The sequence below is a fragment of the Phalacrocorax aristotelis genome, chromosome 4, assembly GCF_949628215.1.
Source record: "Phalacrocorax aristotelis chromosome 4, bGulAri2.1, whole genome shotgun sequence".
Taxonomy (NCBI): domain Eukaryota; kingdom Metazoa; phylum Chordata; class Aves; order Suliformes; family Phalacrocoracidae; genus Phalacrocorax; species Phalacrocorax aristotelis.
In genome coordinates this window covers 4422238-4434431 of record NC_134279.1, presented here as the reverse complement: position 1 = coordinate 4434431, position 12194 = coordinate 4422238, and the positions used below count along the sequence as shown (strand labels likewise).

Sequence of the window (12194 nt, the reverse complement as noted above, 5' to 3'; positions counted from 1 at the left end):
AGGTACTATTACTACCGTTGCAAGACCACCAAAGCTGATGGAACAAATTAATCTCACTGTAATAGTCTTATAAAAAAGAATGAGCCCGAAATAAAATGTGAAACATTTAACAGGATCTTATATTTTTGTATCACCTCAGTTGGACACAACATTTAAAATGAGGCATTCCAAAAATTAATATTCATTTTTCTAAATGCATGTTAATTTCTTATTTATTTCAGGCTTTACTAGAGACTCAAAATTTACTGCGCACTCAGGTTGCAAATTTTACCTTCAACCTTGGATTTTCAGGAAAATTTTACCACACAGGTAAGAAGGAACTTCATGCTCTCAGGTAGCTGCAGTTAAATAGGTGACAGGATTTTAAACATAGCTTTAAACACGCCCTTTTTAAATAAGATATTGACTCGGTGGAGCAGTGGGAAATACATGCTCTACCATTTTAGCATCTGGTGTCTAATTCAGTGTCCAAAGACGCAAAGGTACGCTACAGGTGAGCTTCTCAGGAACACATAGATGCCCGTGGTACTTTCTGAAAGACATGTGGTAGTAAATCTTAGGGTTATTAAGCAGGCAAAGTAGCTGCTCAGATCACTATAATTCCACAAAAGGCAGGTCAGCACAGAAGACATACTAAGGTTTTTCCAGTATGATAGGTATAATGAAATATAAGAGATTGGAAAAATCATGTCTCATAACCTCTGAAGAGGCAGAAGCGTTTGAATGGGATGCACAAGATCTTGTTATGACTGTAAAGGTAACCTGTCTCAGCAGTCTGCAAATCAGGAGGGATGATAAAAGGACAACAAGATGAAAAGAAACTCATATTGAAACCCTGCTCCTCTCACACTCTACGCAGTAACAAGTTGCACCTTGCACTGTGTTTCTGTGGAAGATTAGGCGCTTTTACGTCTCCTCCTCCTCAGGACTCCTTTCCCTCTTTTGCGCCATTTCTCCACAGCACAATGCCCCTTTATCTTTTCACTTTTGTTTTTCGTCCCCCTTTGCCTCCTCCTTAACGCTTTGCTGCGCCTCCACTCAGGCTTCCCTCTGCTGCCACTGAGCCATGCTGCTCCCTAGTTCTGCTAAGGCAAAAAAAGACATATTCAGCGATGCACATCAAAGGAGACACCTCCTGTCCTTCTCTTTTCTGAACCCCGCACCCTTCCCACCTTTGAAGACCAGCTCCCAAACCCTCAGCTGTCAACCCCTTCAGCCACATTTAGTGGCACTCACCGAGTGATGCTAGGGAAGCGGAGAGGCTTATCTGGAGCGGAGGAGGTGGCACTACAGCAGCAAGAGGATGGGAGGGTGAGTTTAAAAGCTAGCAGCGGTGTAGTCCCAGCTGTCACAGGCCATGAGGTAGCTGCGGAGTAAGGCAGGTCACCCCTCTCAGTGTAGGTACTCCCCTTTTGACAGCCAGCATCTGAACACCAAACAGATGAGCTTATCCAGCTCTTATGTCTCCATTTCACCACCCGCCAGGAAAGTACCGAGGTCCCTGGGAGAAGGGGAGGTGAGGAAACATTTAAGGGATGAGTAGAGAGAAGGAAACCAAAATGATGTATTTGTATCACTGTCACTTTCAAAGTGCAGGCTGTTTTCCCCTTGTGCAAGCACATAATGCTAAGCAACTGCTGCCCAGGAAACCTTACAGACTAAAGATACAGGCTGCAGAACCTGAGAAAAATGAGAGGTAGAGAAAGAGATGGAATTACTTGCCTGGAGTCATATAACAAGCCAGTGGCAGATGTGTGATTAGAGAGCAACTTTGGAGACAGAACTTCAGTATTCTCCTCACTTCATCTTGACCTGCCTGTGTAGTTATTCCTTCTGGAGATTAATTGGACACACATGTAATACGGCAAAATAAACAAAAATAGACCAAGGCTCTGAGCTGCTGTAAAGCAGGATGCTGCGCGGTTGTGGCCATCTACAGAGTAAAGCTGGTCTCGGTCATCAGTGTCCACTGCAGAGAAAGGTAGTTCAAGGAGGGGAGGAGGTGGAGAAAGGAATAATATTTTTATAAATGCTACGACATCCTGAACAGCAGCTGGCACAAAACACGCAGCTTTCCTACAAAAATCAACCCCCCCTGACCTGCCAATACATTTTTTTCTTCGCTCATCCCAACGGCCTCCATATTGTTGTCGCAGGTCTTGTTGCCCAGCTGATATAATGCTGACCAAGTTCGGATTTGCTGCTGCTGTAGAGAGAGAAAATAGGAGAAGATGCATGTGTGCCTGTCCTCCTAAGGCTCTCAAGGCTTAGTAAAATAGCATGGAACCACTTAATGAGTTGAAGCATGTCGCTACCTCCATTAAGGGACCTGCTGCTGCCGCCTGTACTCAGCGATGCGCCTGAGTTTTTAAGCGAACACTTCATTTACAGGTTGGTTGTGGCGTTTTGTCACATCAGCTTAGCGGAAAGGTTTCAAAGTATTCTCCATGCGATATACTCTTTATTGACTCATTATAAATAAAACATGGAAAGGTATTCTTTAATTACTGTAAATGTGGCTTCTTTACCCAGAGAGGCTTTTAGTATCAGATATCCAACATGTTTTATTAGGGCACTGTGACTGCTGTGCCTTATCGACTACCTTAATGTGTGATTTTGCTCTCTTTTCCAAAACTTGGATAATTTTAAAACTACAGGAGGGGGATGAGCCTGGGAATGTGTTGGCAGATTAAACAGTTATACATTTTCATCAAAAGACATTGCTGACACCTGTACTACAAATCCCCATTCTAGTCGGTAGCCTGCGCGCAAGCACAATAGCTGACACATCAGCCTCCCTGCTCGTCTTCTCACCACCACCATTCCCTTCTGTGGCACTGGCAAACTATGCACTGTAGACATAACACTATTAGGGAAAACTGAGTAGACTTTATTAGTTGTGCAGTTTTAGCAAACACTTTCCACTTGTTCATGCTGTGGCAACAGAAATTAAGATGTTCTCAGGATTTGCATTTAAGATTTACAAGATTATTGATAGCAACCTCAAACTTAGTTTCACTTTTGAGCTTGAAAGAGACCTCGAAGTTGCGGTTGTAGTTTTAAATTGTGGGATTATTTATTACGCGCAAACAAACTTTGAATTATTACCTACCTGTGTAAAGTGCACACTGCATCTCAAAGCAGATGTATGGTCACCTCGTTGATTGCAGGTCTACTGCATTTTTCAGATTTCACATTAAAATGAAGATAGAAAGTTACATAAAGAATAGTGATTGTACAAGAAATTAAAACCTCAAAATCCTTTGTTTTGCCTCCAATACTCTGACCAAGGGATTGGGGAAAAAAATATTTGAACAATAAGGGCACTCACCAAATGCTCCATTAAACCTTTGCACGAGATTTTTGGAGGTAACGCTACTTAAGAATTTATAAAACTCAAACACTCTTTTAAAAGACTTGTAAAGAAAATTATCCTCAGAACTGACACCACCACCAAACGTTAAACTTCCAATCTTTCTGTTTGAGCTCTGCCATTACAGGGTGCGGCTGGTTTTATTTAAACTGGAAAGCGTTATGCTTTATCTTGTTTGACTTTTGTTATGGTAAAACAAAGCGCAAAGTTTGATTAGTTGTATCTAAATTTTCAAAGAAACTCGTAGGAAAAAATAGGATTTTAAAATATAGTTTTGAATAATGAAATAATTTCAAGAAGCATACTCTACTTCAGATGTTAATAAGGCACTAAATTATACTTTGACCTAAACTTTATGTCGAATTAGTGTAATTTTTAATATATTTGAATACCCACTTTTTTTCTCTTCATCCCTACCTTCAATTTTCTACCTTCGGGTTACCGAAGAGATCTTCAATGGCTTCACAAACTCCCATCCCTTTCTCTTCTGTCCTATCTTGAAAGCCCTTGTTAAGTTTGTTCCCCCACTCACATCTCCCGTGCACGTGCCTGGGTGACTCAGGTGAACCACATACCCCAAAAGACAGGAGAGCGATCATTCAACAGATGCAGCATACAGAAGTTTCGCATGAAGGAGCAGCCATCGGTCCTTTCTTTTCAAAAAGGAGTTACCTAGAAAACAAGGTTGTTTTCTTTTTCCAGCAGCACTCCATCAGCAGGAGCAGCTTTCTCAGGACTTGCAGAATGCTGCAAAGAGGGGAGGTAGCGCGATTCAGCGACACCAGGAGAAAGTTTCAAAGTAACGCTCTGCTTGTGTAGTAGCATTCTTCAAAAAAAAAAAAACAACCCAGAAACAACAAACCAACCACTGCAGAAGTGGAAAATAAAAATAAAGAGCTGAAGTGCATGCACCGAACAGCCATCTCTGTGTGTTCCTGCCTCATGCCACAAAAGTAAACAGTGACATCCATGAGGCATTTTCTTCCAACGAGTTTTGCAAAACGTTGAAAGGCTTGTAAGAAGAAAAGATATCTATGTGTGCACCAGTAGACTGATTTTGACAATTATTTCTGTGACTGAAGCTAAATAAAAGCATTTAAATGGTAAAGGAACACAAGGGGAGACTGCTAATAAAGCGAATATTGTAATTTGAGGGGTAAAGTTACTGAAACGTAACTTTGCCTTTCCAATTTCAAAAAGCACTGCAGACATATGTCTGCACGTGGTGGAAGCAGCCCTGTATCGTTTCTCAAATGGAAGGTTTTCTTTGTCACAACCACACGTGCTTGCTTCTGCCTGGAGCAGATACTCTTCACTAACACAGGAGGTTTTTATTGATTTTACATCAAGATTAAACCTGGCCAAAGTTGAATACCGAACCATAGGAAACAACATTTGGAAAGCCTTTGCCATTACCGCTTCATGTTTTCCACCTAATTATATTTTGAAACTACGGCAAACTTGTCTCCCACTTTACCAGAATTACCAGATTTCAGTTTACAGAGGCTAATAACAAGGCAGCTACGGGTGCGGGGTGGGGATTTGGCAAGGCTCTGGCACGCAGCTCTCTGCATGCCGCCCTGGCCAGCTACAACCGCGCAGTGTCTGATGGGACCAAAGCAGGTGGGTACAAGCCCATCCAACCTCCACCTTCATGGGGAGCCTGAACTTCTAAGTATTCCTAGCGCATTACATAGGACAACAATCAGCACTTGAAGGCTAATTCCTGTTAGAATTACTGTCCGTTAACACCATGCCAGGAATAGAAAGGGATAGCTACCATCTATTGGTAGCTCACCTCACTCCTTTCGTGATATGGTAGAGCCTGTCTCGCAGGGTGGTGAGACATCCAGGCCAAGGACGTCAGGGTTTATGGCAGCCTCTTCTGTGTTTAAAAAATAAAATTATGGGCATTTTCTGCTGTTGCTTTCCATTAACTGTGGTGTTTTTTTTTTTTTCCCCTTCTTTCTTTTGCAGGGACTGAGGAGGAGGATGAAGGCGATGACCTGCTGTTGAGATCCGTGGATGAGTTTTGGTGGTTTCCCCATATGTGGAGTCACATGCAGCCTCATCTCTTCCACAATGAGTCGTCACTGGTGGAGCAGATGATCCTCAACAAAGAGTTTGCAATAGTGAGTAAAAGTTATCAAAATGTTCACACGGATACCTTTACATATTACAGCTATGCTTTCCAAGCCGTTTTTATGTTTATCTATATTATACATATTTACATAGATATGCAAACAAGGCAGGAAGATTGAAAATTCAGCCCCAAAAAACCCCTTTCTCTGACTCAAACTTGGGCTGAATTTTATCTTAGCCTTTTTAACTCACGCAGGCTTTCTGGAGAGGTAGCAGCCCTTCACCCAAGCAACCTTGCGAGACCATATGGATCTGAAGCAGTGAAATCTCAGCAGCTATCAGCCGGCCTTTTAAGCTTCAGGAAGGGGTTTATACACAGGTTATCAGCGTGCTGAAGTCTGGTACAAACGTACTCGATAAGGGAGGGAGAAAGTTGCAGTGAACCCTAGATGTTGCGTATGGTTTGTGAGAAACCTTGAAGCGAATGAAGCACATAAGTGAAGCTGCTAGATTTCACTGTGCTTTTTTTTTTTTTAGATGACCTGCTTGAAAATATGCTTTTTACATAGCTACCCTGTTGCTAATATTTATAGATAATGATGTTTCATTGTTGTTCATTTGAGTTGTTAACTTACAAGAGCTATCCTCCTAGCATTGCCCAGAGTACTTTTACTCCAAGGTCAGGTGGAAACCATTTAGAGTCTTTTCAGGGTAATTCTACTTGCTTATTGAGCATGACAAAGAAAACCTGAAATCTATAAAAGCTCATTCTGGAAAAGACACTGTGTGGTCTCTGACAAGGCATAGAAATGCCAAGCAACCGGAGCCCCTCAAAGAGCAGAGTGACGCAGTGGGGCTTTCTCTGGTGCTCAGGGAACACAAGCCTCAGCCCTTCGCAGCTCAGAAGGGCCAGCCAACAGCTGTCCCTTCATTCCTCCCATAAACCGAGGCACATCAGGAAGCAGGCAGAGGCAGATGCCTGAACAAGCAGTTGGAAGCAGTTTATTCCCTTGTTTAGGAAAATATTTTCCTAACAACCTTTAAAGAAAATTCATTAAAAATGGCTTAACTGTTTTCTTTTCTTGCCAGACTTTCCCCCTTCCCACCTCCTGCTTGGCGGGGTGTTAGTACAGAGGCATTTTAGATTACTGCTTCTCCTTTCTACACCTCTGCTTTACTGTCAGCCTTCATTCCTGGCATGGCCCCTCCATGCTTTTGGTGTAGCCTGGCCCAGAGACCCAAATATAGTTGAGATTTTAAACGCACGAGTAATTTTTTTAAATAATCTGTATCTCAAAAATACATGGTCTATTCATCTTTAAACCTATGGGGAAATTCTCCTGGTATTTTCAGGAAATGTAAATTCCTCTAGGAGTAAAATCTACAGCATAGCATGAAAACAGGGCTTGTAATAGAACCTGTTTGCAACTTCAACTACAGCAAAATAAAGCCCACGTCCCTATCACTGAAGGGTTGAGACTCCTTAGGGTGCCTATAAATAAGGATCTGATGTCAGTGAAAGGCTGCTGCTATTAGAGTTTTATTTCCTTCTAACTTTTGGACAGGGGTTGTACCAACCTCTTAACCTTGAATCTATATGAGCTGTACAGTTTACTTATGAGAACATTTCGTATCAAAAGGCTTCCTGTGAAATCCTCTCTGTGGGAGAAATTTATCTTCCTGATATGACAGCCTTCCCGATAGCTATCAGAGAGGTCCCAGCCATGACTTCAGGGTAGTTTTGTATCCTCCCCTGCTTTCTCATCCTCAGCACCATATCTTGCTTGGGAAAGTAACTCCCTGTTCCACAGCTGCACTTCTGTAAGTCCTCCAAAGTTAAAGCAAACCCCTTTTCATTGTTCTTTGACTTCACAGTGGGCATCCAAATATAAACCAGAGATCCAGAACAATACACAGAAAAAATTGCTTGATGTCATACGTTTTATTTGTGCTCCAATACCTTTATTGAGTATTAGGGGGAGACAGCTTGATGCTGATGACATTTTCTCTTGCATTTCCCATTTGTTGACCATATGTTCCCACCTCTGTTTTAGCTGCAGGTAGAGATGACACCTTGTGTCACTTTCTGCAAGGAAAGCCACAATAATTATTTGGAAGTATGATACAGTCATTCTTCACCTAATGTGGTATTTCTTTGTTCATTTTTTTAAACATGGGTAAGAAGGTAACAGGGTCTTCAGGATGGGAGAGCACATCGTTATACCTGAGAAGAACAGTCAAGGTTGCTTTAAGATCCCCAGTACTACAACAGAAATTCTGTTCATTAAGACCTGTTGGCTCCTCCTGGCTTCATCATTTCAGAAGAAAGCTAAAACAGATCACACTGTCCGGAAACCTGCACCCAAATCCCACCACAGTCAGCAGTTTCACCGTGCAAGAGAGTATTAGGCTTGGGATTGACATTGTTCACTTGGGGAACTCCATCTTTTGAGTATTTTGAGTATTGTGCATTAAAGTCAAGCTTAATAAACACAAGCCAGTGCACCCAAAACAGTATTTCATGGATATTATCGCACAGAGCTATAAATGCACATAAGCGTAATTTTTATTGGCTCTTGTATTTACACTGCATGCATAATCTGTGGTTTGCAGAAACTCAAGTACACATACAGTCTGCTGAACACAGGCAAGAAATACAGGTGTTAGAGCTGGCAGCTAGATAAGAGACCTCGTTCTGTTTTACACAGCTATATCCATCCCTCATAATGATGCTCTATAAAAAGGGGGCTTACAATTGCAGCCTGCCTCAAACAGCTGTATCACAAAATACACGCAGAAATCAGGTATGTAAACACTTTTGTATACATACAACTAATTGCTAATTAGGTATCTAATTGCCTTGATTTCAGTGCAGATATATATACCTCTGTGTTGCCAGGGCTTAGTAAAATCAACAGTCTTTAAAGGATTCCCTTACACACAAATTGCTTGAGAACCAGGAGGCTGCCTTTAACAAGAGTCCTCCAAATTATTTTATGTGTCACTGAGATGCTTATCGTTTCTGCTGTTTCATGCCTAGTTGGTGAGAGGAAGAGACTCTCTCACATCTTTCATGTTATTGCCCCACTGCCCTGGATCCAGCAGGCAGCATGTGAAGTTTTGCCTGGCAAAAAACCTTGTCCTCACGCGCCTGAGCGATGGGCCCCCATCCGTAGCCCCATTCCCACAGCCCTCACTGCCAAACCTCTTCTCAAGTCCTCACGATATCCTCAGCCTAAGAGGAACAAGAGGCAGAGATTTTAACTGTGGTGAAGTGAGTTGCAGGCTACACAGAGCTGTGCTATCCCAATGTCATCTTATTTACGTAAATATGGATGGCACGCCTCAGAGCCCAGCTAAGGAAATGGCAAACAACATTTATTTTGATTATCAGTTGTGTTTGACTTGGTCGTGTTTTGTGGGTTTTTTTTTTTCCTATCAGAAGATCGCCAAAATCTTTTAGAGACACTGATCGATCAAGTCTTGGATTAAATTTTGCAAACTGATAACATCCCAAGTATTATTCTCCCTGTTTATAGGCAATGCACTCGATACACAAACAAGTAAGCAAATTGGGCGAGCAGAAGTCTCTGATAGTATATATTCCAAAAATAAAACAAACCAAGTTTCCCATGCCATCCTTTAATCACAAGATATCCTTCCTCCCTGCTTTTGTACATCCTTATCTGACAAAAGCAAGTTGAATATATTTAATCCGAAGCCTGTAGCTCTTTTTGTCCCTCAATTTGTTTGCTCAGTGATTATCTTCTGTGCTCATTTGTGAGCACATGTGCCCAAAGCACAGTAGAGATAGGGCAAAAACTATCATCGACTGTAAAAACATAGCTGCAGTCTGATATGAAGAAGTGAGAGACACATGTACAAAGCAAATTGATTCAGAGATACACATATTCAAAAAAAAAACCCCAAATCAATTCAGAGCCTGTCTAGTAACATGCCTTGGCTTCAATCTCCGGCTTATAGACCAGCTACAGATGCACATTAGCACTTCCTCTGCCTAAAACTTTTGAGCTGCCCAAACCACAAATAAACCATGAGCTTTTAATATACCAATTAAATACCAAGAATATGAAGACCAGTGACCACATATCAAAGGCAAAGTATCTACGTGTGATGAAAACAGACTCTAATTTGTCCTATTATGAATATCTGTAGTTAATGTTGGGAAGGAGATGTGCCCACCAGAGATTGCCTCTAAAAATGTTCTGTAAATGGCCTGCATATATAGCATAACATTGTCCTGCACAGACAGGATGAGGTTTATTCTGCCTGAACTTAACGTCCTTCTGAAATAGTCCATCTTCGTTAGTGCTTTTGTCCAGCTCAGGCGTATGCTTTGTCAGCACATCTCTAAGACCGCCTCCACTTTCTCGGTTTTATTTGGTACCACGTGCACACAGAATCGGCATGTTTCCTAGTCACGCGTAGCTTCCTCAGCGCTAGGCTGCTTTTCCGTATTTCACATCCTCAGAAACCTAACATCTTAAATCCCAACATCTTCTCTGCTTCTTGGTAGCCTGCTACAGTGCAAAGCATGCCTAGAGCAGGAGCTGTGGTGGTATCTGGGAGGCTCCTCTGTAAGACTGGTCAAAAGCTGGCTTTTCCCACATCCCTGTCAATCCCGGATCTGACGCCAACACCAGAAAACCCGCTTCATTAAGACCCCTTGTACTCTCTGCTTGGCGCATTGTACAGCCACAAGGCAAGGAAGCACACCCCGGAGATGAAAAAACAAAGGTGAAAGCAAATACCAACACACAAAGCCCCCATATCCCGATAGCAATCACCTCTCATTTGCTGAACCATCTTGTGTAGCCAGAGCTTTTAAACGGATTTTAAAAGTTGAGAATTGAACTAAAAGTAATTGAAAGCGGAGATATTTAATCAATAAAAATTACCTGGCAATGTAAACCTTGAGAACAAAACCGTGGTTCCGTAAAGGATAAAATACAACACAACGTTTTTGTGACTGCTGCCAAGCAAGAAAGTAGCAAATTCGCTTACCAAATAAGAGAAACTCTACTAAGTATTTTAAACTGACATAGTAACATTTAATCTTTTATAGGAAATCTCACCCGTGAGCAGCAATATTAGAAATATATCCCAGTACTAGAAATATCCAAAGCTTATGTAAATCTTAACTTTGGATGGTAACATCTCAAAAAAAAGTACTACTTTTACTCTACTACCTACTGTTGGACAAAGTCAAAAAGTTTAACAAACTTATCTGAAGGTGTGTTGTTAACTTTTACATAGAATCATTAAGGTTGAAAAGACCTCTAGGATCATCAAGTCCAACCGTCAACCCAACACTACCATGGCTCCTAAGCCATGCCCTGAGTTTAGATTGGATGAATTTAGATGAGTTAGATTTTTCATCCAATAAAAGTCTTCACACCAAAGGGAATGCCGCAGTTCAATTGACTGTGTGAGAAGATCTACAGTAGACATAAGATTTAACAAATTACAAGGTTGCTTTTTTATTCTTTCTCTGACAATGGCCAATACTAGACATAAAAATACTAGATGGAAAACAAACCAGCAGTGATCTTTAAGATCCAGAACACCAGTTGTCTTATAACAGTTTAAGGTTTTGTTCCTTATTTTTTTTTTCTTACTGCATTTTAACACAGACATGTAATAGTTGGTGCAACCAAAAACCGGGGGGTTCCATCAGACAAGATCCTGCTGATATAAATATTAGAGAGATCTTAATTTTTTTATTATAAAATCAATAATTAAGATTAAAAATCAATAGATAGAAATCTTCCAGATGCTGTTTGTTATTCAGATTTCCATCACCTGCTCACAGAAAAACTGCCTTAGGAATGCAGACTGACCTGTTGAGGATATACCTTCTTCTGGAGAGCAGTGCTCCTTCTGCGTTACCTGCCCTTTCCTTAGCAGAGGGGTTTCTTGCAAACGCAGAATAAGCACACACAGCACGTGCCGACTAGTGACAAACACAGCTCGTTTCTGTACAAATAGGAAGGTCAAAAGAGGTTAGGAGTTTCAAGCAAACCTTCACTTGCTTGAATGAAGGTGATAATTGGGAGAGATAAGCAGCCTCGGCAAATTTTCTCAGCCTTTCAGATCACCCGTAAAAGTACCTGTCCTATGCAGGGGCTCTGGGCAGGGTAACTTTGGCGGGTGCCCAGAGGAGCCAGGCTGCATTGGCAGGACGATGAGTTTCCAGTTCCCGTCGCTCCGGCTCAGGCGCATCAGCACGGGCATGAGACAGCGACTCCCTGGGCTCTGCCGCGTGAAGCGGCTGCTGCTGGCCACGTGCCGGCCACACGCCCGCATCAGAGAGAGGGTTGTTTTGAGCCGGTAGCGGTCTGATCCGCATATCATGTGCTCACTGGTGCCTGGAGGACACGAGGTGCGCTCCTGGAGAGCACCCTCCAGTCTGGTCTAGCCCTTAAAACAAAGTAGGCTGCGTGCTCCCAGATCGCTCCACGACGCAAACCAATGCACGGGAAGCAGCGACAGCGTGGGGAGTTCTCTGCCAAAAATGCAACAACTCTTAATCGCCCTCCCCCAGTCTCGCAGGTTATAAGTGATTCCTCTTTAATATTGAACTCATCAATGCTGCAGCTTCAGCTTACACCGCCATTAGAATTTAAAGTCTCCTAATGCACAAGTAAAATAGGAACACAAATCTAACCTGTCCAAAACTAACGGCTCTGGGGTCCCAGCTTAAGCGTGCAAAGGAACA

General features: G+C 42.1%; 1 protein-coding gene and 1 long non-coding RNA gene across 3 annotated transcripts in view; one reads left to right on the top strand and one right to left on the bottom strand.

The window, feature by feature from the left end:
- LOC142056000 (bifunctional heparan sulfate N-deacetylase/N-sulfotransferase 4) overlaps window positions 1–12194 on the top strand; it is a 106822-nt gene that overhangs the window by 46727 nt on the left and 47901 nt on the right. For both annotated transcript variants that reach the window (XR_012660160.1, XM_075090120.1), the window contains exons 3-4: window positions 222–309; window positions 5351–5505. Coding sequence is in view for 1 of the 2 variants with exons in the window: in XM_075090120.1 (XP_074946221.1) it covers window positions 222–309; window positions 5351–5505 (243 nt within the window). In the remaining variant the exon portion in view is untranslated. The remainder of the gene's footprint in view (window positions 1–221; window positions 310–5350; window positions 5506–12194) is intronic.
- Window positions 5400–12194, bottom strand: part of LOC142056002 (uncharacterized) — a 93815-nt gene continuing 87020 nt past the window's right edge. Inside the window, exons 3-4 of the long non-coding RNA XR_012660162.1 lie at window positions 7416–7541; window positions 5400–5484 (exon numbers count right to left, since the gene is read on the bottom strand). This is a non-coding gene — a long non-coding RNA (uncharacterized LOC142056002). The remainder of the gene's footprint in view (window positions 5485–7415; window positions 7542–12194) is intronic.